At 36.7% G+C, this 24,784-nt stretch overlaps 1 protein-coding gene and 1 non-coding gene across 5 annotated transcripts; both read left to right on the top strand.

Moving 5' to 3' along the window:
* Positions 1–7,125: 7,125 nt before the first annotated feature.
* Positions 7,126–12,841, top strand: zgc:77439 (uncharacterized protein LOC378987 homolog). Of its 4 annotated transcripts, none has more exons than XM_046850743.1 (8): positions 7,126–7,222; positions 9,050–9,268; positions 9,506–9,644; positions 9,829–9,971; positions 10,617–10,669; positions 11,184–11,308; positions 11,461–11,775; positions 12,014–12,841. In XM_046850743.1, exons 2-8 carry the CDS (start codon positions 9,054–9,056, stop codon positions 12,365–12,367), a joined length of 1,344 nt encoding a protein of 447 aa, XP_046706699.1. In that variant the 5' UTR covers positions 7,126–7,222; positions 9,050–9,053; the 3' UTR covers positions 12,368–12,841. The 4 variants fall into 4 exon arrangements, with proteins under 4 accessions (XP_046706699.1, XP_046706698.1, XP_046706702.1 ...); XM_046850742.1 differs by having other exon boundaries at positions 7,146–7,222; positions 9,016–9,268; XM_046850746.1 differs by lacking the exon at positions 7,126–7,222 and adding an exon at positions 8,482–8,507.
* Positions 7,492–7,573, top strand: trnas-uga. The gene has a single exon. It is a non-coding gene; the product is annotated as a tRNA-Ser (tRNA).
* Positions 12,842–24,784: the final 11,943 nt, after the last annotated feature.

Genomic DNA, 24,784 nt, shown 5'->3' with positions numbered 1-24,784 from the left:
TCCGCTGCTTGTTTTGATCATTCTCTTTACAATCATTAAGTCATAGAAGTCAATAAAAAATTCTCAGACCACTAATGAAAATGCTTCTTTTCTAAAATAAAAACTCTTGCATTGTTTAATTACAACTTATATAATTAGCAACATTATAATTTCTTAGTATTTATTTGTACTGTAATGTTAATACCCTGCTTAAATATTACTCCAGCAATAAAACTCCTTTTACATTTGCACTTGAACATGAAGTACTTGGTTTTGAATGTACTCAATATCTGATCTATGAAAACCATAACTAAATCATTTATGTAGTTCAATGCTCCAGTCCCCTGTGTATAATACCTTTTTATAAGTAAAAAACAGTGGGGATATAATTTTGGTCTTGTGACAGATTATCATTAAACACAATTTATGTATAGACTTCAAAGCAAGTAACCAACATGTTTTTTTCTGAAATGTGGTGGTGTTTAAAAAAACATAGCATTATGTAAACAATTACTTAAGTACAATTGTAAGATTAAAATACTTCATATTTGGTATGTTGACCTTTGCACTAATGACAGCATACCCAAGCTGATTTGAACAACAAAACCTGACTGTACATATTAGATCTTAGTTTGTCATTCATGACTCTGACCCTGTGTACAAAGGAGTTAACATGTTTAATTCCACATATTTGCTTACATTTGAAATGTGACCTACTAATAGTGTTATCCTAAGAACATTTCCTTTCTTAGTTGTAAACATGTTTCTGTTTATTTTTGCTTTTTCATTAAAAAAATATTTCTGTCCTCACTTTTATAAGATTTTATTTTTGCTAACTGTGAATGGAAATTATTTTCTTATCAAATTAATAGCTTCTACTGGAAATATATGAACCATCAGTGAAACCCAGCCCTGATTTCAAATTGTGTCATATGCTCATAATCCAACAAAATCACTGCTGTCAGAGGTGTTCCACCCTCTGATAATATGTTTATGAGTGCTATAAAAAAGTAATTTCTTGAGAGACTATGAGTTATGGTTGGTTACTATAAAACACAATGCAAGCAATGATATCTCATGTTCATGAACTGTGTTTAAAGGTATCACAATGTAACCTGTCCTGAGGTCTGTTATTACACAAATTTAGTTTTATGGTACACGTTTTGTCACTCACCCTTGTAAATAAATTTAAATTACGTACATGGTGAAAGTGAAGCATTGTTCTTGCTTTAGTTATCCTACACTTCCTTATTATACACTTTAAGAAAGTATTGTGAATCACTATTTGTAATTTACTCTGCTGGAAATTTGAGGAAAATAATTTTTTTCTCCTGTTGGAGAAAGTCCTTACATGAGTCAGGTCTAAAGGGCATCTGTATACCTTTGCGTGCCAATTAGGCTGTGCAAATCTTCTTTCCGGTTTTTATACACACAGTAAAGATCTACACCCAGCAAATAAATGTTTCTATAATACTATAAAATATTCATATACATTTAAACATTTAGCAGTGCCATTTTTCTCTTCTGTCCACAAATACACCTTTCCAAATGTGCTCAAAATATTAGAAAAAACCCTAATGGTGGGAATGGTACTATTGTATGTTATTTTTCGTCTCTTCTTAAAGGTAAATCACTGTAGATTTTACATAAATCTAGACCACCAATATTAGCTGTGCCTGTCAATTTTTTTTTTTATAGAAAAAAGACAATAATATAATCCTTATGTTTTAAATCTAAGATCCTGTCATGGTTTTTGTAACCTAATACTTCCTAATACAAAATTCAAGAGGTCTTTCATTCAGTACAATACTGTACAAAAAACAGCTGCAAGAGTACTTGTGATGTCCTACCATAGGTCTAACTGGAATTTTAAAATTTATTTTCAACAAATTTTGAGGTTCATCATTGGGGTTTAATGAATGATGTTTACTGGCTTTCTACACATTTTAGGTGATTTTGTAATAAATAAATAAAATAAATAGTGTTGATTTATAAGTTATGAGTATTATAGTAACTCTTAAACCTTTGATTGCGACATTTAAAAAATTTGTGAGAAAGCTGTGCCTCCTGTGCTGTGTAAGCATTTGTTCGAAAACCAATGTAAAGATTTATATTTTAAAACTTTAAGCTATCTGCTATCTGCTATAGCATTTTACTACCAGAATACTTCACTGATTAGTTTTCAATTAATTCTCCATTGATAAATAAACAATATATTATTGTAACATTTGGCAGATATTTAAAACTGTTTTATTCTGTCAAATTTGTTTATTTTAGGAATCGATATAGACCAGTCGAGGATGTTTTGATTCGAGATTTGTTCAAGTAAACAGCAGCTATAGGTAATACATTTTTTTGCCTTAAATTTACATTTCCTGACGGTTATGTACATGCATTAATATAAGACATGGGAACCTGCAAGGATTTCCAACATGTAGTGCCCTCCACTATTATTTGCACATTTGATAAATAAGAGGAAACAATCCCCAAGAACACCCTGCTCTAAAGGATTTTAAACAATTATTGGTACTCCTTCATATGAGTAAAATATATTTAAAATATTTGCATTTGCATTGCTATTTAACATTTTTAGTACACCTGGGTGACTGGAAAAGGAAACTGTTCAACCAGGGCTTCCTGTTTTACAGGTGTGTAAATATGAGGTAACAGAACAAATTCAGAATGTAATTGTCTACATCAAAGTATAAACATAATAATAAAATAATAGAAAACATTTTTTTATATTATTTACACAAATTCACAGTGTAAACTGCATTAGCTGGGTTAACAGTATCAAGTGTAACAGTGTTTTTTTTTTCTTGTGTAATAATTAATATAGTTACTCTATATAGATGTTGAAGTTTAATCTATTTCATATAAGATAAATAAAAGCAGAATCCTCGTAATTTGATAAGATGCATCACTTCCATTCCTTGTCTCACAGTAAACAACTCCCACAAAACTTTCTTCTTTTTATTTAGCACTATTGCTGCATTAAAGTTTATCTTTTGACATTGTCGTGCGTTTAAAAATCACATCGGTGAAGCTTTTCTCCCGATGCCGTGCAGCTCAGAACACATTTAAAGTGCGTTTTTTCATGCCCGATTGTTTTCAGCGTGACGAATGAGTCGCATTTCCTGTAGACAGTCCGAGTCAGCAGCAGGTCAAACGTCAGAGGAACCTCATCCATATTTATGATGTGGTGTGGCCCGATTCAGTGGGAGCGCATCTGATTTAATATAAAGAGTTTCATTGGTTCACTTTAACCCATTTGGCAATTTCAATGGTCTAATGTTATGGGGCTCAGTTTTTTTGTCTTGAAGTTTGTGAAAAATCCATAAATTAGCCACTTCATTGTTTAAGCCACGGGGTTCAAAGAGTGGGGAAAAAGTATCGGCTTATAGTCCGGAAAATACGGTAGTTGTTTTCTCACCACGTTATTTCAGCACGTGAAAATGTGACGCTTTGATAACGGGACTGGCTATTACAAGCACGTTGGCGTTTTCAGCATCATAAAAGTGAATAGTGCCCCGCTGTAGAGATGAACTTTATCTCTGCATTAAATGTTAATTGATATAATGATGATAGATAGATAGACAGATAGACAGACAAATAAATAAATCTCCCACCCATTGTACAAAAACAAGCATAGATACCTGATGGGGTCAGATCGAGAACCCAACTAAATGTAATGTATAGTATAATGTATTGTTACCTGTAATGTTTAGTTGCTTTCTGAAATGTAAGATTTAATGATACCTTTATTGTTGTTATTTTATTTATTTAGTAAGATTAAAATAAATGTCAATAAACATCTTGGTTGCTTATGAACAAGGAAAAAAAACAGTCCTGATGAATGTAAACAGTGAACAGGAAACTTAACAGCACAATGTTCTCTGGTGGTTACATAACAACTCACAAGGAACATCTACCAAAGGTTACTTTTGTTCCATGATCTCATATATATATATATATATATATATATATATATATATATATATATATATATATATATATATATATGTATTTATTTTACTATGCAAACTAATGTTTGTAACTACAAAAAAAGATTTAGAAAATGTTGACTAATCTCTTACTGGAAGTTTTCACATTTTTGGAGGGTTTTTTTTGGATGCTTCTCATTATTAATAAATAAAATGAAGTTTTCGTAAATAGTCCTGTGTTTACAACCATTTCAATTATTGTTAGTTGTCTGTGACACTTTTACCTTTAATATATTTTTTGTGGTTAAATATTAAATTACATTTTAATAATTTACCTGTTCATTGATTAAATGTGAGTTAATTGCTAACTTCTTAATTACAATTATTAGCATAAGTAGTTGTTCTAGATTTCATATAATTCATCAGCAGTAGTTACTAGCTACAGTATAGACTATTGCTAGTTAGTTACTAACCATAGTAACCATTGTTTGTTTGTTGTTTGTTCCTCACACAGAAATAACATTCCTTATTAACAATGCAGCATTAATGATTTTATGGCATGCTTTAAATTAGGAACTATTTTACAGATCTTTGGTTTGCATGAGTGTTTTTTCTATTATATTATAGAAGTAAAATGAAGCAGTGAGGGCGATCCTGTCTGACATGAGGGATGGTGTGCCACCTATAGGACTGCAACCTTTATACAAGGGCCCATCATCATTGGATGACTGCAGCAGTTTGCTGTTGATGTACAGCAAAAAAAAAAAAAAAGAATAGTCAAGTCAAGTTTATTTGTATAGCGCTTTTCACAACAGACATTGTCTCAAAGCAGCTTTACAGAAATCAACAGTCAAGGTGAACGGTGTGCATTTGTCCCTGATGAGCAAGCCGTGGCGACTGTGGCAAGGAAAAACTTCCTTAGATGTAATGAGGAAGACACCTTGAGAGGAACCAGACTCAAAAGGGGAACCCATCCTCATTTGGGTGACATCAAGAGTTTGATCATAAATCTTTCAACAATACAGAACACTGGAGAGTGAGAACTAACATGAGTACTGGATACGATAAGATTATATGTAATGTTCTTTCTACAGTCTTATACAGTCTATATGGTTAGTAGCTCCTAGTTTTATGAGCTCAGCATTTGTGATCATCACAGATCCAGCATCAGCTTCTCCATGCCAGAGCCTTTAAACACTCCAGGAGGTCCAATGTCAAAACCACACATGTAGTGGGATCCATTTAGCACTGGTACGTCTCTAGATGGTTCGGGATGTTTGCGAGTTCGGCATCTACTTCTTCAAAGGTCCATAATCTTCATGAGGTGGGACGTGACTGGAGATGGCCAACCTCAGGATGTCTCGGGATGGGGAGAGAAAGAGAAGCAGTGGGGGGAATTATCGTAGCTGCTGTTCATGATATTAACAGCACAAGTTGATAATGTGCATGTGATCAGATGTTCTGGAGCACAAGGTTATGATGTAAGACGTATGTTATGTGTAGGCTTTGCTAAAAATATATGTTTTTAATCTGCACTTAAACTGGGAGAGTGTGTCTGAGCCCCGAACACTGTCAGGAAGACTATTCCAAAGTTTAGGAGCTAAATGTGAAAATTATCTACCGCCTTTAGTGGACTTTGCTATTCTAGGAACTACTAGAAGCAGAAGGCTGCTTTTGTAACTTGGTTGATATGATTATTAAAAGTTGCTGTCCAAAATAAATCCCAGGTCTTTTACCATTGAACTAGTGGTTACAGAACATCCGTCTAAATGCAGGTTGAGATGCTGGTGCTTCTGTATACTGGTTTTTGGGCCGATGAGCAAAATCTCCGTCTTATCAGAATTTAGTAGTAGAAAGTTATGGGTCATCCAATCTCTTATTTCTTATTATATACAGTTATGTAAAGCTAAAAACAGGTCATTAGTGATTTTAACTAGGGCAGTTTCTGTGCTATGATGGGGTCCTAAAACCTCACTGAAACTCTTCAAAGATATTGTTCTCTTGCAAGTGGGAACATAACTGGGCAGCGACAATCTTTTCTAAAATCTTAGACATGAATGGGAAATTTGAAATTGATCTGTAATTTGATAGCGTGTTTGGATCCAGATTAGGTTTTTTAATGAGGGGCTTAATAACTGCTAACTTGAGGGATTTAGGGACGTGACCTAACGATAGTGAGGAGTTAATAATATTGAGAAGAGGCTCACCAGCTGTATATAACACTTCCTTCAATAGATGAGTTGAAATGTTGTCATTTAGATGGTTATTCTTTTGTTTACGTCATAGTAGACAATAATAAAATATACATTATCTTACAAAAGTGAGTACACCTCTCACGTTTTAGCAACCATTTTAGTGTGTTTTCTAAAGAGACAATACTATAGAAATGAAACTTGAATATATTTTAGAGTAGTCAATGTGCAGATTGTATAGCAGTACAGATTTACTGTCCTGTAAATCCTAAAAATTACTCAACATACAGCCATATTGTCAAAATAGCTGGCAACAAAAGTGAGTTCATCCTCAGTACATATCAAAACTGTGTCCAAAGTGTCAATATTTTGTCTGAGCACCTTTGTTATCCAGCATCTCTATTTATCAAGACTGGCATGCATTCTGAGCTCCTGTTCATCCCAAATAGCTCATTGCTTGGACAATCAACTTCATCCCCACTCCAGCCTGGACAAACCATGTCTTTATGAAGCTCTCAGAGACATTATCATTCTGGACCATGCATGAGCCAGTCAGTTCCAGTGACTGGATATCTTAAAATTACAGACTCAGACACTCTGTACAACTGTGTATTTCCAACTTTGTATTGTGGCAACATTGTTTCCCCCATAAGGTTGTAATGGTCTGGTTTACAAAGACTCTGCCCCGTGTGGTGTAATTACTGAATCTAGTAACAAAAAATATATAACTCGGTTTAACCAGAATTGCATTATCGTATTCTAGGCGAAGAGATACCGGAAATGACGTTTGTATTGGTGTAACACCGAATTAAGTTACAGCTGCAACATACTAGGAACGGAAGCTGTTTTTATTAAAAACAGACAGGAAAAAGTCATTTTGCCGCTTCAAATTTAAGGGCCAGTCTTCAACCCAAATGTCCACAAAGCGTATTTGACTTACTGTAACATGAACATAATATCCATAAGGAACTGCATTAATGTTTGCATTAAAGGCAGTGTGACGAGTGCGAATGTCCACGTGATAATACTAGCCAATCAATAGAGCCCTCTGATATGGATAACAAATATCCACACTTTCAGTATAACAACAAGAGCTGAAAAATAGAGGTATTGACCAAGTAATATTTGACCAAAATTGTCCTTTTAATCAAATACTGTTTATTTGTCGCTTTTGTATCAGTTTGTTTTTAACCGAGTGATATGTGTGATTCTGATCAGGAAGTTTTTAGACTTGGATTAGTCTTTGCCAGTGCAAATCTAACATAGCGCTGTGATTTATTCGCTGCAAAACCGAATCATATTCGTAAATAATGTAACTCTTGATATCAGATTTTAGACCATTTAAAAATGTAATATGAGGCCCTCGTGGTTGTCAAGCTGCGATGGCCGAGTGGTTAAGGCGTTGGACTTGAAATCCAATGGGGTCTCCCCGCGCAGGTTCGAACCCTGCTCGCAGCGACTGTTTTATATCCCGGGATATATATTCGTGCGGACTATAGAAATGTTTCCTCAGGCGGCATTTTGTTTTAGTATGTTACACTCCACAAACTTATGATAAAATATCGCTTGCACCAAGTCAATTGCTCTGTAAATTGTTGGCGTAACCATTTATTTTATATAATACAATTGTTCAAAAAACTATAAACTGTAAATATGAAATATAATCATTTTCATTTCACCATTTATTTTTTATTTCGAGAAAGTGCGAGTCCTCACAACAATAGATCATCTATTATTACACAGGATAGATTACACTATGACTTAATTAACCACAGTTCAGTCAATCGAGCCAACAGGAGCATTGTGTAAACCCCATGAGTTTGAATTAATTGTAATAAACAAAGAGCATCTGTTTAAATTAATTTCATTTTAAGTAGGGTGCAACCTGACTTTCCAGACTGTTAGTTATACCCATGAGTTTCTTAAAAACCCTGTTCCTGGATGCACGCTCAGCAGTGCTGTACGCTGTTATTTACAGTGCATATTAAACAAAATACAGGATTTTTTGTGTCCACCTGCCTCACAAGAAGAACCAAAAGCAAAGGAAGATTATGATAGTGCAACCCAGTGGCAATTAATCTTCTCATACTTGACAAAAATCGACCAGACTAAACATGCTGTCAACTTTAAGCAGTTGCACTTGTTTCCAGAATGTGCTTGGAGTATAAACAGAAAACAATCCAAGACAGTGTTGAAACCATGTTCATTTGCTGTTAGACGACAGACTGATTTGGCATTAGGGCTGCCTGTGTAATCAGACACACAGTCTATTAAAGGGTTAATTAGTCTTGAGTATGGAGGTATTTGGGCAGAGGCCAAAGTGCTTAAATATAGCTGAGCATTTTCCCTCCTCCTTTCCTCCTAACGCCGGGGCTCAAGTTGGTGTGTAGTAGTAAGTGCTTCAGTGTTTTCAATTAAAGTAACTAGATAAAAGGATCTTTCATGAATCTTTGTGATGTCCTTTGGGCAAAATGTACATTTGGGCTATATATAGAATTGTGTAACTTGTAAATAAGTGATTGTCAATAGCTTAATCACAAATAATCTGTAGCCTGATGCATTTTAATATGGACTAGGTTACATATTGGTATATTACTATATACAGTGTATGTCATTAAGAGGTATAAATATTGTTCAGAACAAACTGCAAATCATTTTACCCTCAATTGTATGCATTGATTGAACGATTTTATTAACTAGTTAAGTACTCTCGATGCAAAAAAGCTTCTAAATTTGTGCATGAAATGATCTTATAAATTGCAGTAAATGTATTAAGCCTTACATAATCCTTGTAAAGTAATACCATGAAGCCACAGACAAAGTTCTTGGTTACATTTATGAATGGCTCCAAACTGTAAACTGTGTCTGCGTTATTTGATATATGCAATTCTGTCATGAAGGGGTTCTTCTCTCCCCCATCAATCACGTGTGCAGGATCATGGCTGGCATGGGTAAGCTGCGTGTGGCTGTAGTGGGCGCAGGAGCGGCGGGTCTGTGCGCCGCACGTCATCTCCTGGCACGTCAGGACCTTTTCGCACCGCCGGTGCTCTTCGAGATCACGAAGCACGTGGGAGGAACGTGGGTTTACGAAGAGCGTGTTGGTCACTATGACAACGGCCTGCCCATCCAGAGCAGCATGTACAGGGACCTCAGGTGAATGACCTCCAGACCTTTCTCTGTATGTTTTTTGACACTGGTAGACAGGTGGACTGACGTGGGGGTGGGTACGCTGTTCTTGGGAAGGGGGATCAATTTATGCATGTATGATTTGTTCCTGGTTCAAATTTTTCTTCCCACTTTCTCTCTATTTCTTAATATTGAAGGAATTTGTCAAAAGTAATCTAGCTAACACTTTGTATTAGTCAACAGTGATTATTCTTCATTTGGCAGAACCAATATTCCAAAAGAGGTCATGTCATTTCCTGATTTCCCCTTTGCAAAGCATCTTCCTTCGTTTGTCCATCACACAGAAGTGCGCAAATACCTTGAGCAGTACTGTGACCATTTCCGCCTCTGGGACCACATCAGGGTATGAGTTCAGATTATCCCTTGGCAGTGATTGTGTGTGCCAAATGTGCCAAGCAAACATACAGCATTTATTTTAAATTAATAATTGAATATTCTATTTACACATTATTTAATAATACATTTGTTATGCATAATTCGTACAGTGAAAGTGTAAACTGTAAGTATACTTGCTCTTCCCCTTTCAGTTTGACACGACTGTAGATGCAGTGGACCCAGTGAAAGTGAAGGGTGGCTGGAAAGGTTTAGCATGGGACATTACCAGCAGTGACGGTGTAGACCAGAGCAAATCCACTAAGGAGCGCTTTGATGCTGTTATGGTGTGTAATGGGTGAGTATAACCATTTTATTCTTAAGATGTGCATAAAAGTATACAAATTTGGTATGACAAAATGGTCCAGAGACAAATGGCAGTTTAACAATGTTTTCTGCAATACACTATATTTTCTTTAGAGCAAGAAAAGATAGATTAGACAGTCATATTTAATAAAGGTATGGGGTATAGGTTATATAAAGATATCAGCAAATGAGAACAGATCCTAGATACGCGATAAAAGGCTTGCAGCAAGGTTGTAGTCGTCAGGTATACAGATAGTTCTAGAGCAAAGGTTGATCAGTTTTCATCTTATCAAATACAATGGCTCAGCAGAAACATTTGCTGTAATGCTTTGTAAACAAAACTCATGCTTGTGAATAACATTCCACGTATTGATACTATATATATATATATTCTAGCCAGCCTATTCTTATGTTATGTTGTTAAATATGAAGGCTGTATGATTATAAATATATATATATATATATATATATATATATATATATATATATATATATATATATATATATATATATGTATGTATGTATGTATGTATGTATGTATGTATGTATGTATGTATGTATGTATATATTTAATATTTTTTCATATTTAATTGTAAAAAATATCAGTACCTATTTGTTTGCCTATTTTGAATACTAGGCACTTCTATGACCCATACATCCCTGCTATACCTGGGTTGGAGAAGTACAAAGGTATGTATACCTTCCTGTTATGTAGTGTAAGCATAAGTTAATTTTGGATTTTGCTGAATTTTTATTTATTAGTTTTAATTACTATATTTGCTTAATGTGCGTTCAGATTGACAGTGCAAGTTACTGATCAGTCAGAAATTCTGATTAAAGTTTATATGGTTTGAATCCATGCCCACAAAGGCTTATAATATTACATTAGACCAATGGGCCTCCGATCAATTCTTAGAAGTGCAGTTGTGGCAATAGGGTTTTAGAAAGGTTAACATTCACCCCTATAGCCTTGTTGTGTATGGTTAGTCAGTATAGCACACAAATCTAATGAAGGTTTGATTATTGTTGTACTTTAAAGCTTCTCTTTATTTGCAAAGTCCGCTCTGGAAAAAATGTCTAAAACATAACTGTTTAGAGTCATTGTTCAAGGGTTTTGATGTATTCTCTTTTGATGTATAATATACAAAGGATTGTCAAATAATTTTTTAGAAATGAGGGTTTGTGTTATATTTTATTATGACAGGTATGTTGATGCATAGCCATGATTATCGGAGTGCAGAGCCCTTCGCAGACAAGTCAGTGGTGGTACTTGGTGCTGGTCTTTCAGGACTGGACATTGCAATGGAACTAGCCAATGTCAATGCTAAGGTTTATCATTGCATTTTTTTCCATCTCTTCATCTCTGCCATGTTATTGTATCACATGGCTTCACATGTGTTCACTGTTCATTTTTCTGTCAATTGCAAAAATGCACATTCAGTCAGTTATTTTGTGTGACAAACTATATGCTCTGTAATCAGGTGATCCTGAGTCATGGTCAGAAGCCCCTGACTTGCCCCATGCCAAAAGGAGTGGAACAGGCTCCTCCAGTAAGAAAAGTGTTGGATGATGGCACTCTGCAATTTCAGAATGGAGAGCAAGCAGAGCCCGAGGTGTTTATGCTCTGCACAGGCTACAACTTCCTCTTCCCTTTTTTAAATGAGCAAGTCGGGGTGCGGGTGAAAGAGCACTTGGTCTATCCTCTTTACAAGTTTCTGATACCTCCTGCCTATCCATCACTCTTCATTGTTGGCATCTGCAGAGCCATATGCCCTTTTCCACACTTCCATGTACAGGTGAGTCTTGTGTACTCTAATTAGCCACATAAACCAGTAAACAATGACCAAATTTGCTTTTCTACATCTTAAGTACCATTAAGTGCTGTATAAGCTAAGGCTTTGAAAGTTATTAAGGGTGTATAAGTTATAAAGATGATTTCATAGTTCAGTTTTAGGTTTTTATTTGCACTAGACTCTAACATTTTACTTGCTGTTCTCTTGCTAATATTTTTCTACCCTTATCTTACTCTTGCAGTCTCAGTTTGTGATCTCTGTGCTGGATGGATCATTCTCTCTTCCCACACGTGAAGATATGGAAGAAGACATTGAATTAGACATGGCTGCACGTCGAGCTCGTGGTGTCGCCACCCGACATATTTTGAAACTGGACTCTGAACAGTGGGCCTATAATGACCATTTAGCCCAACTGGGTGGCTTCCAGCCTCTTCCTCGCTACTGGGCAAACCTATATGAATCCAACAAAGTTTTCCGTGCCCGGGATATGCTCAACTACAAAACCTACAACTACAATATACTCAATGAGACAGAGTGGATGGTGCAGAATCTGCAAGGGCAACAGCTGCAGAAACCACAAATTACACATATATAATTAGAGTATTGAAGTAAGAGTAGAGTAGAATAATGTGCACCCTTTAATTGAAACTGAATGTAGTAACGTAGTGTTATATTTGTGTTACAATGAAGAATTAGTACTTCCTGACCACAAATCCTAAATACTGATGCCATTTGAGTAATCGTAACTCCTCACGGCCTGGCGCTACAAAACCATCACAGCACAGAATGCTGTTAAATAATAGAGTCAGAATCACTTTAAGCATTCTCTCGAAAGGTTCATATATAACTTTATTATATTGCTTAATATCTGGTCCATATACATAAACACAAAAAAATTAAATAATAATTATAATAATAATAAAAATTTGTTTAGCTGCAGTTCTAGTTTTACGTATACTTTTCACTTCATGGTGCTTAAAAAACTATTAAATTTCACTGGTTACATACATGTGTTGTAACTCTATGTTAAGCAATAAAGGCATTATCATGTTTTTTTTTTTAACCAGAACAGACATTTCTCAGCCTGTTTGTTTGAGTGTGATATCATGACCAGTTGTTATTTTAATCCATAATTTTTATAGGGTTAGTTAGTCGTCTAGCGAGATAGCCAGTGGATATTATAAGCAGGTAGCTTTGTCACCTCACAGCTCTCCTGGTTCCTGGTTCAATCTTTTGCTTGTATGTGTTTGGTGTTTTTTTTGTGTACTCTGTGTCCACATGGATTTCTCTCTGAGTTCTACTCACCTCCTATCAATGATAAATGAACGAATTAGTGTTTATTAGCAGGTAAAGGTCAAGTGTATATACTGAAAAACCTTGGTCTATAGACTGTCTTATCAGATTTTTAGCTTCTTTTATTTGTGGCAAAATTAATCATTGCTAGCTTGTCCGAATATTGTTTGCGCCCCTAGTGGCGGAGACTGGTTATTTAAAAAAGGGGAAGCCCCACCTTCTCTAGTGGACTGTAAGAATGCTGAGTGCAGAATCTAGAAACAGACTCGATTCTTTATGGCTTGGATTTTCCAAGATGTAAGAAACATCAGCATATTCCTGCAGACGTTTTATTGGATTCAGATCCGGTTAGAGACGTGCACTCCCGCGGAAATAAGGCGGGACCCGACGCAAACGAGTTGGGCGCGGAAGAAGATTTAATGGGTGAATGCGGGTGCGGTTTGCGGGAGAATAAAATCATTCGCGGGACTCCCGCAAAATGCTCTTACAAATATTTTCAAAAATTACTAAAAAAACAAATAAACTTTCATGTATCTACTGCACAAAAGTAACAATGGCAACTAAAATTGACACAGTAACAAAATGTTCCTGGACTTTTTTGTTGTTGTTGAAGTTTGGGTCCATGGATTCATGCTGTATGTGCATTTTCTGCTCACCACAAAGGTACATAGTGATCATATGTCTAATATTTGGGAATAATACGGGATTCGTTCACATTAGAGTACATTGATCAGGACTGATGAAGAACGCTTTTGCTTTTTTTTTTTTTAAACCTTTTTTAATAGACTCAAGGTTATTTGATAATTTAGGTAAAAAAAAAAAACAGTAAGCCTAGTAAATAGAAAGTGAGGTTGGCGATTAAAAAAGCTCTTTCATTAATTAGCAAGTTATTTATTTGTGTTTATGTATTTAGGTTTGTTTATATTTAATATGCTTATTTATGATTCCCTAAGTACACTCCAAAGAAGGCGCTATTCTGCTGTTATTTCCTCTTCAGCCACACCGTGGCAGCAAAACTAAATAAAAATGCTACCTAACGTGAAAGATTTATCTGATAGAGGCTCGGTCACTAAGTTAAAGTAGTATGGACAATATTTACTTGTTGCATTTAATAAAAATGTACCATACATCCACTTTTATAGTGTTGTACCAAATCTTGCAGTTATCCAATCAGCTAATCAATCGTGTTTACGAGCTTCAGTGCACGTTTTGCACTGCTAACTAGGGACGTACCAGTGCCAATTGGATCCCACTACATGTGTGGAGTTTTAACATTGGACCTCCTGGAGTGTTTAAAGGCTCTGGCATGGAGAAGCTGGTGCTGGATTTGTGATGATCACAAATGTTGAGCTCAGTAGCTCCTAGTTTTATAACCATAAAGACTGTAGAAAGAACATTACTTATAATCTTATAATCCAGTGGTCATGTTAGTTTCCATTCTCCAGTGTTCTGTATTGTTGAAAATTTATGATCAAACTCTTGATGTCACCCAAATGAGGATAGGTTCATCTTTTGAGTCTGGTTCCTCTAAAGGTTTCTTCCTCATTACATCTAAGGGGGTTTTTCCTTGCCACAGTCGCCACGGCTGCTCATCAGGGATAAATGCACACCGTTCACCTTAACTGTTGATTTCTGTAAAGCTGCTTTGAGACAATGTCTGTTGTGAAAAGCGCTATACAAATAAACTTGACTTAACGTTTAGATCCAACATCAGAATGGAATAATGTGGTAGGACTGTTTGTGCCAGAAGCAGGTGGCAAAATACACACATACTTCACTTAAGTAGAAGTACAGATACACATGTTTTAAAATACTCCAGTGAAAGTTGAAGTACTGACTATACTTTTTTACGCAAGTTAAAGTAAAGAAGTTTGGGCCCTGGCATGTACTTAAGTAAAAAGTAGCCATTACTACCTGTTTGAGTGTCATGCTGGTAACGGGACCTTCCTTCATATTAATATTAGGACTGTCAATCAAATAAATTGTTTAAGTTTTTAATACTCTAACCAACATGGGCAAAAATGGATGATTTATGCAATTGTAGGTTAATTATTAGTGACCTCTTCTGACTTTCATACATATTACATAATCAGTGAATATTTGTTTCTGTGTGAATTGTTAATTTTGTTTATTTAAAAGAGTAGATACTTTGAGCTTTTTTTCATGTATATATTATGTCTGTGAGGTGAGTATTCAGTGAAATTCAGGTTGTTTTATTTGTGTGTCTGTAAAGAGAGATGACAGAGAGGCAGAGAGCACCACCTGACTGTTTTCTTTATTTTACAAAAGCACAAAGTTTTGTTGTTATGGTGAGTGTATACAAATTAAAGTAGACCCTTTAAAATTTAAAATGATGTGTTGTTCTTAACTGTACGATCAAAAAAGATTAATTTATATTCATTTTGGTGGTATGAGAAAAAAATATGGCACAAAACATGTGTTGCGTAGAAGGTTCTAATTTCGCCTATTTTATATTTATTTATATTTGACATAAAAATTATCAAACAGAAATGCACGCTACATTAATCACGCGTTAATAAAATTAGTGCCATTATACTGAATTTGCGTTAACGCATTATTAATGCGGACATTTTGAAAGCTCTAATTATTATATTAATACAAAACTGATTAAGTTTATGTATCCAGGCTGAACAACCACCATATACAGTAGAAACAAGCAGAGAAAAGTTGATGATGATCAGGTGATCAGTATGCCGCTGTTATCAGTCATGTTTACATCGCTGGCTTCCTCTGAATCATCCACATTAGCCATACTGTACTTCTTGTTGCCTTCTGTCTTGCTCATTGTTAGCTTCATAAATGAGTCTAGTCTGTGGTGTGTGAGAGCCAGGAAATGATACACCAGTGGTAGATAAAAAACAAGCAATGATGAAAAACAGGTTTTTGGGATGAAAACTACTTACGTGCAGTAATGAATTATTTGTACTCTGTTATATTCCACCTCTGGCCAGAAGGGTGTGTAATGTGTGAGAAAATGCTCATCTTTTAAGATTTTCTTGAACAGAAGTTTCTACAGTTTCCACAGAATTGTGCCAAAAGAAAAAAAACAGTGCTGTGGGTGGAAATGACTTGATGGAATAGGTAAATGGAGAATCACCAGACCAGTTTAAACTAAAAGTAAGATTTATTGTGTTGATAGTAAATCATCTTAGGACACACACACATTAAACCTTGAAGCAGATGGGCAAAAGCAACTGAAAACCAGATGAGTTCCATTCTTGTCAATCACAAACAGAAATATGAGGCTACTCTGGGCACAGGCTTACTGAAAATAAGCAGTTGGAGACACCAGGTGATGTTTGATATATATCAGACAATAGACAGTGATGTAGTGTCCTGCACAGATCCCTTCCCTCAACAAAACTAAACACATATGGAATGAATTGCAACACCATTGGCCTACTATTTCTCAACTAATCTCACTAATGATCTTGTGGCTAAATAGGCAAAGTAGGCTCTTTCTCTCTCTGTCTCTGACACACACACACACACACACACACACACACACACACAAAGAGACAATTTCTATCTAAAGCCCACGCAGATGTTCTAAAAATATGGTTCTAATACTTTCCATATATGTAAGTAACTTTTAATTCCAAGAAACCCAATGGAAGTGCAGGATTTTACTGTTTTTGGCTGTTTAGTGTTAATGTTATTGTGTTTTTTCTGACATGTTTTTCATTTGCTTTTGGCTAGTTTGAGGGAGGCATGATTTGTTAGTTAAAATTGTCCTGGCCTTTAGCATGTCAATTCTCGATTCCAAAAAAATAAATCATATTTAAAGGATTTAGATAGATATGGCCTGACTTGTGAGGATGTAATAGGGTTATATTGACATCATTGCATTTCAGAGACCCTTATATTATTGCACAATTGACTTGTATATTTATATTCTATGTATATTTAATGGATTTTTGATATATAGTTGAGGCCAAATAAAGAATGTTAACATTTAAGAAATTCTTGAAGTAACGTTATGACCTTCACTGCACCTATTTGCAACATGTGATATACCACAAGTATCTGGCAGTGTACAGGAGGGATAAACTACATTCTTCTAAAATATATTCCTTTGATCTATTTTTTATGATATTGGTGGAGAGCATTATCTAACATGTCACTACAAAATCTTACATTGATTATATTGTGATTATGAAGACAATGACATGTGACTTAACGTATTTTCATTTTTATTAGACTATTTAGTGAGCTTTCCTGTCTTGTGGCTGGAGCACTGTCATCCTAAAACAGACCACTTGGTCTCAGTTCATTTATACATATTTCCTTCTTACAATTTTTAATTCTAAGTTATAATATTAACTACAATATTTAGAAGCTTCTGATAAAAAATCTTTGGCTGAGATTATATTATTAACTAAGCCTCTATTAAGATCCAGATCAGTAGTCAATTGTGTGTATGTGTAATGATATATTTGTTGTTCATAAGCATTTAGCATCACAAATCTCCTTAATCTTAGACTTTAAGATGTGATGAAACTCTGATATTCAAAAATTGCTAATCACATGGGAGCTTCCAGTAAAACCACTTTCAACCCACACCAGTTAACTGAGTAGTTTCTGGAAATGGTTGTGGGTTTATAGTCAAATAAAGTATGTTGCTGTTTTTAATTACTTTCTTTTCTTTCTTTTTCTGGAATGAATGAGATAGGGAATTCCCCGTCTATAAATAATGTCGGTGAGATTTTCTGGGATACATTTCCTTGAATAAATTCCCTATCTGTTTCAAACTGCGATTAACTTAGGATCTCGGCACAGGAAATAAATATCATCAATTTGTCTATGCAGCTCATCAGATATTTTTCCATAGTAATGTAACCCAGCCATTAGGGAGGCACAAGCCAGTGCATTCTTAGTGCCGGTCCCAAGCCCGGGTAAATGGGGAGGGTTGCGTTAGGAAGGGCATCCAGCGTAAAACGTGCCAAATCAAATATGCGGATCACAAATGAGAATTTCATACCGGATCGGTCGAGGCCCGGGTTAACAACGACCGCCACAGGTATCGTTAGCCGACAGGGTACCGGTGGAAATTGGGCTACTGTTGGCTGAAGGAGGAGAAGGAGAGGAGGAAGACGTCTACAGAGACGGCAGGAAAAGGAGCAGTGTAGGAGAGTGGAGGTTAGGGTTGGTACTTTAAATGTCGGTACTATGACGGGGAAAGGGAGAGAGATAGCTGATATGATGGAGAGGAGAAAGGTAGATATGCTGTGTGTTCAGGAGACCAAGTGGAAAGGGAGTAAGGCCAGGAACATTGGAGGTGGATTTAAACTGTTTTATCATGGTGTGGATGGAAGAGAAATGGTGTAGGGGTGATTCTGAAGGAAGAGTACAGTAAGAGTGTAGTGGAGGTGAAGAGAGTTTCTGATAGGGTGATGATCGTGAAGGTGGAAGTTGAAGGATGATGATAAATGTCATCAGTGCCTATGCTCCACAAGTTGGCTGTGAGATGGAGGAGAAGGAAAGATTCTGGAGTGAATTAGATGAAGTGGTAGATGGTGTACCAAGAACGGTTGGTGATTGGGGCAGATTTTAATGGGCATGTAGGTGAAGGGAACAGAGGTGATGAGGAGGTGATGGGTAGGTATGGTTTTAAGGAGAGGAATGTGGAAGGGCAGATGGTGGTAGATTTTGCTAAAAGGATGGAAATGGCAGTGGTGAACACTTATTTTAAGAAGAAGGAGGATCATAGGGTGACGTATAAAAGTGGAGGAAGGTGCACACAGGTGGACTATGTGCTATGCAGGAGATGCAACCTGAAGGAGATTGGAGACTGTAAGGTGTTGGCAGGGGACAGTGTAGCTAGACAGCATCGGATGGTGGTCTGTAGGATGGTTTTGGAGGTGAAGAAGAAGAGGAGGAGAGTGAGGACTGAAAGAAGAATAAGATGGTGGAAACTGAAGGAGGAAGACTGTAGTGTGAGGTTCAGGGAAGAGGTCAGAGAGAGGCTCAGTGGTGTTAAGGAGGTGTTGGATGATTGGGCAACTACTGCAGGAGTGATGAGGGAGGCAGCTAGAAAAGTACTTGGTGTGACATCTGGAAATAGAAAGGAAGACAAGGAGACGTGGTGGTGGAATGAGGAAGTGCAGGAGAGCATAAGGAGAAAGAGGTTGGCAAAACAGAAGTGGGATAGACAGAGTGATGAGAAAAGTAGGCAGGAGTACAAGGAGATGCGGCAGCAGGTTAAGAGGATGTGGCGAAAGCCAAGGAAAAGGCATATGAGGAGCTGTATGAGAGGTTGGACACTAAGGAAGGAGAAAAGGATTTATACAGATTGGCCAGGCAGAGGGACCGAGCTGGAAAGGATGTACTGCAAGTTAGAGCAGTAAAGGATGGAGAGGAAATGTGTTGACTAGTGAGGAGAGTGTGTTGAGAAGGTGGAGGGAGTATTTTGAGCAGCTGATGAATGAGGAAAATCAGAGAGAGAGAAGGTTGGATGATGTGGAGTTGGTGAAGCAGGATGTAGATAGGATTAGTAAGGAGGAAGTGAGAGCAGCGATTAAGAGGATGAAGAGTGGAAAGTTGGTTGGACCAGATGACATACCGGTAGAAGCGTGGAGATGTTTAGGAGAGATGGCAGTGGAGTTTTTGACCAGATTGTTTAACAGGATTTTGGAAGGTGAGAAGATGCCTGAGGAATGGAGAAGGAGTGTGCTGGTACCGATCTTTAAGCATAAAGGAGATGTGCAGACCTGCAGTAACTACAGGGGAATTAAGTTGATCAGTCACACCATGAAGTTATGGGAAAGAGTAGTGGAAGCCAGGTTGAGAGAAGAGGTGACCATCTGTGAGCAACAGTATGGTTTCATGCCGAGGAAGAGCACCACAGATGCCTTATTTGCTTTGAGAATGTTGATGGAGAAGTATAGAGAAGGACAGAAGGAATTGCATTGTGTATTTGTGGATTTAGAGAAAGCCTACGACAGGGTGCCAAGAGAGGAGTTGTGGTATTGTATGAGGAAGTCAGGTGTGTCAGAGAAGTATGTAAGGGTGGTGCAGGACATGTATGAGGACAGTGTGACAGCAGTGAAGTGTGCAGTAGGTACGACAGACTGGTTTAGGGTGAAGGTTGGACTGCATCAAGGATCGGCCCTGAGCCCTTTCCTGTTTGCAGTGGTGATGGACAGGTTGACGGACGAGGTCAGACAGGAGTCTCCTGGACTATGATGTTTGCGGATGATATTGTGATTTGTTGTGAGAGTAGGGAGCAGGTTGAGAAGAGCCTGGAGAGGTGGAGATATGTGCTGGAGAGAAGGGAATGAAACTCAGTAGGAGTAAGACAGAATACATGTGTGTGAATGAGAGGGAGGGCAGTGGAGTGGTGCGGTTGCAGGAGAAGAGCTTCAGAAGGTGGAGGAATTCAGGTACCTGGGGTCAACAGTGCAAAGTAATGGAGAGTGTGTTAGAGAAGTGAAGAAAAGAGTGCAGGCAGGGTGGAGTGGGTGGAGAAGAGTGACAGGAGTGATTTGTGATAGTAGGGTATCTGCAAAATGAAAGGGAAAGTTTATAGGACTGTGGTGAGACCTGCGATGTTGTATGGATTAGAGACAGTGGCATTGAGTAAAAGACAGGAGGTGGAGCTGGAGGTAGCAGAGCTGAAGATGTTGAGGTTTTCGTTGGGAGTGACGAGGATGGATAAGATTAGAAATGAGTTTATTAGAGGGACAGCGCATGTAGGATGTTTTGGTGACAAGGTGAGGGAGGCGAGATTGAGATGGTTTGGACATGTGCAGAGGAGGGACATGAATTATATTGGTAGAAGAATGCTGAGGATGGAGCCACCAGGTAGGAGGAAAAGAGGAAGGCCAAGAAGGAGGTTCATGGATGTGGTGAGGGAAGACATGCAGGTAGTTGGTGTAAAAGAGGCAAATGTAGAGGACAGGGTGGTATGGAGACGGATGATCCGCTGTGGCGACCCCTAATGGGAGCAGCCGAAAGAAGAAGAAGAAGAAGAAGAAGAAGAATGTTCTGCTGTAGTCATTTTCATTCTTTAAGCAGATTCAGTTAATTACAGGAAAAAACATGTCACAAATTTCACAAATTACTTGTGGTTTCTGTGTATAGTAGAGAGTCACTAGTTTCTTATATGAGCTTTGTTTTGATTCTGAAACTTAACAAGGGTTCCCTTAAAAGAAAACAGTTGATGGTGTTAGATATAAAAACATTTTGAGCCAAGTGGCTTTATTGTCATTTCAACCATATACAGATGTTAGACTACAAACAGAACTCCATAAAGTGCACATGTGCAAATGTTTTAAATAGTGTAGTATGGAATTCTCATTTCATATTTGATTTGTTATTGATCTGTGGATTCTTTGTTGTAATGCATAACAATAAAGTTACAAAGAAATCACCTGCTGAAACCAGCATCGACATGACTGCTCATATTCATGATGTTGTTTTCATAAGTGCTGTCTCATTAAACACTATATTTTTTTTGGATTAAGAATTAAGTTACTGTATTTTTGTTTTTCTGATGTAATTACTGTATAATTTAAATAAACATATTCGGCTAAGAACATGTGGTTCAACTGTGGTTCAATTTATACCCTTTTTTGGCTAAAACTGACATGCCAGAGGCCTATATAACACAAAACATGTGACTTGCCTGAGTTGTTCAATTCTAGATTTAACAGCCCAGATGTAACTAAAGCCTGAAAATTACATCATGCAGTAAAGAAGGGTCAGTCAAAGCCACTGAAGGAATCCATCCTCAGATGCTAAAATGAGATACAAAAAAAAGAAATAAGTAATGCTGACTCATGGTTGGTTTGTACATTCATCCTGGTGAACGTGGTTTCCTTAAGTGAGATACATTTCTGGAACAGCATTCCATTAGCCCAGCCACTACAACTAATATTATCAGCATGTGGCTTAGACACTTCCCACTTCTGAGTTACTGAAATTTTCCACACACTAGTCGGATTCCAGACAGATAAATTACTGTGTCGCTTGTTATTCAGTTGGTAAACTTATAAATAATGACATTAAGAATACATTAGATGCAAACAACAATTCCCACCCAAAAAAGGTAGGATTAGTATGTACAGTATAATTACCTAAAGTTAGATGAGCCTTTTGACAAAATTCCCACCAAACCATGCTGTTTTCTCTAGTGTAGGCACATATTTTGTTCAGAATGACTGCAAAACACTGTGTAAAGAAAAAACAAAGAAAGAATGGAATGCTAAGCTAAATAAATTACTTTCCTGGCTAAACAATGAGACATTTTAAGGGAATGTAACCAGCTCAGGAATGGGAGCAATTAGACTCACATACTGAATATGGCAGAGGCCAGTGGCTGGTTCAAAGGAAAGTTGTTCCAGAAACAGTACTATTCAAGAACAATCACACAGTGATTAGTATTAAATTGATATATTTTTTTTTAAGTTAACATGAGCACTTCTCTAATGGTTTTCTGTGCAATACTGTATCCACATTGTGGCAATGATATTATATAAGCTGCGCTTTCTGGATAAGCAGTTATATATAAACTGAATATATGGACTGTGGGAATGACTCACATCATAGAAGTTTTATGGGAGAATGGCTATAAGGCAAAACTGTAATGTAAATATTTTAAGGTTTACTATGATAAAAGTACCAAAATTACATTACAATATGTGAGCCTTCCATTCAAATTAGATGAATGCAGTAGACAAGACTTAACAGTAAGGCTGCAAAGTAATATTTTGCAACATTAAAGTTGACCCAGAAATATTTGGCAAATACTTGGTATTCCCTGCATGTGATAATCTCAGCTGTGCGTGGAGCACAAGATTGAGGGACACATATATCCAAATAGCAATCTATTTTGTCACATAACTCTGAAATGTCACTTTCCTGCATGATTATGATGCAAAAGCACAAGTCCAAGAATAAGTCAAGAGAGAAATGCCTTAAGGAAATTAATATTAATGCTTTTGAATAGCCCACTCATAGCTCAGATGAATTCTGTTGAATTCTGTTGAATAACTTGAGAAGTATTATGCACAGGCAAACCAACTAGCAATCTGTTAGATATAATTTTTGCAGATAATTTGCCATAAAAATGGCAAATCAAAATGTGATAAACACTTTTCTAATTCTCATTTTCCTTAACTTTATATTTTTTAATAAATCAAATACTATATGAAAGTAAATGTTTATAGCATATTAGAAAGCATGGTCAATCTTTTGTACACTCACCAAATTTTGTAAATTCTTCTCTTCTAAGTTCACATCCACACTTAAAATATTGGATAAGAAAAAAAAGTTTACAAACAAAAAATAAGATGTATACTGAATGTTTTAAGCCTAATTAAAGGTTTATACTTGCCACTCTTTCTTATTAAGATACAGATTATCTTCCAATTTTCCCATATTTTTAGATTATAGTCAGATCTAATCTGAATCTGGAAAATGATTAGATTATAAACATATGTATATGATTTACATTATTGTTAAAATACTACATCTCGTAAATACAAGAATCATGCATATGTATTTCAGATTATTTCATAATTTTGTCACATCTCTCTCTCTCTCTCTCTCTCTCTCTCTCTCTCTCTCTCTCTCAAACACATTCTCACACACTCACTCTGTTTTGCTCAAAGGATATTCAAAATGTCCTTGCCTCAGGAAACCCTTTGGTATGGAGCCAGAACATGGTGTCCTCTTTGTTTATAGTCTGTTTTGCAGCCAAGCATTAAGCATCAATAGGAATACCATTTACATGACACAGTCATAACATTGTGTGTATGTTTGTGAAAGTATCACCCTTAGAAACTGGGAAATCTGGGCACACATTTCAGTAGTGAACACATGTAAAGTGCTGACAAATTAAATATTGGCTATGAGTCAACAGTCATTGTTTACTGGGCAAATGCAAGGAAAGATACAGATTATTTTGTGGTACAAAGGTTCAGTGACTTTCTAATAGAATTTACTGTTCACTGAGTGTTGCCAAAAAATATGATGGGGCAATAGAACATAAACTTCAGGTTTATATAATGTACTGGTGTAATATATCCAATTACTTTATTTAAGGCACACTGTTTCCACAATCTTCTCAACAGCCAACCACTGCCACAATGTTGGAAACATATTTTATAGGTCTTTATATGCTGTACCATTACATTGTTACTTCAGTAGAATTAGGGGACCCAAACATATCCCTGTGCACAAAAAGAGGTCCAAGAAGACATGTATAGTCTCTAAATGTGGAGTGGAAGTATGCAAGTGGCCTGCACTGAATCCTGACCTCAACCCCACTGAACAACAATGGGATGAACAATGGGGGAGCTGAAATCTCAGCCTCTGCAACCAATAGTTCTTGTGGCTAAACGGTGAAATTTTTACAGCCATGCTCTAAAATATAATTGCAAGCCTTCCCAAAGCAGTGAGGGCCTTATAACAGCAAATAAGGGAGAAAAAGAAAAGATTGTATGAATAGGCTAAATAAATTACTACCTGGGGATTATTGTTGGATTAAACCTATATCCCCAAGAAGTCCTAACCACTGACTCCAAATAGCTGCCACATCAGGTTATAAAAACTCTGATGTTTGTCTAGAAAGCCAAAAGTGGACTAGCAGCCACCTACGCTTCGAGCCACAAGCAGAGCTCAATGCAACCCACTATCCCTCAAGACACAAGGAAGATATGCATTATGCCTCTCTCCTGACACCCGGGTGGCAGAA

Source organism: Silurus meridionalis, chromosome 6 (assembly GCF_014805685.1).
Source record: "Silurus meridionalis isolate SWU-2019-XX chromosome 6, ASM1480568v1, whole genome shotgun sequence".
Taxonomy (NCBI): domain Eukaryota; kingdom Metazoa; phylum Chordata; class Actinopteri; order Siluriformes; family Siluridae; genus Silurus; species Silurus meridionalis.
Note: the sequence above shows the minus strand (reverse complement) of the source record. Positions and strands in the feature narration are given on the sequence as shown.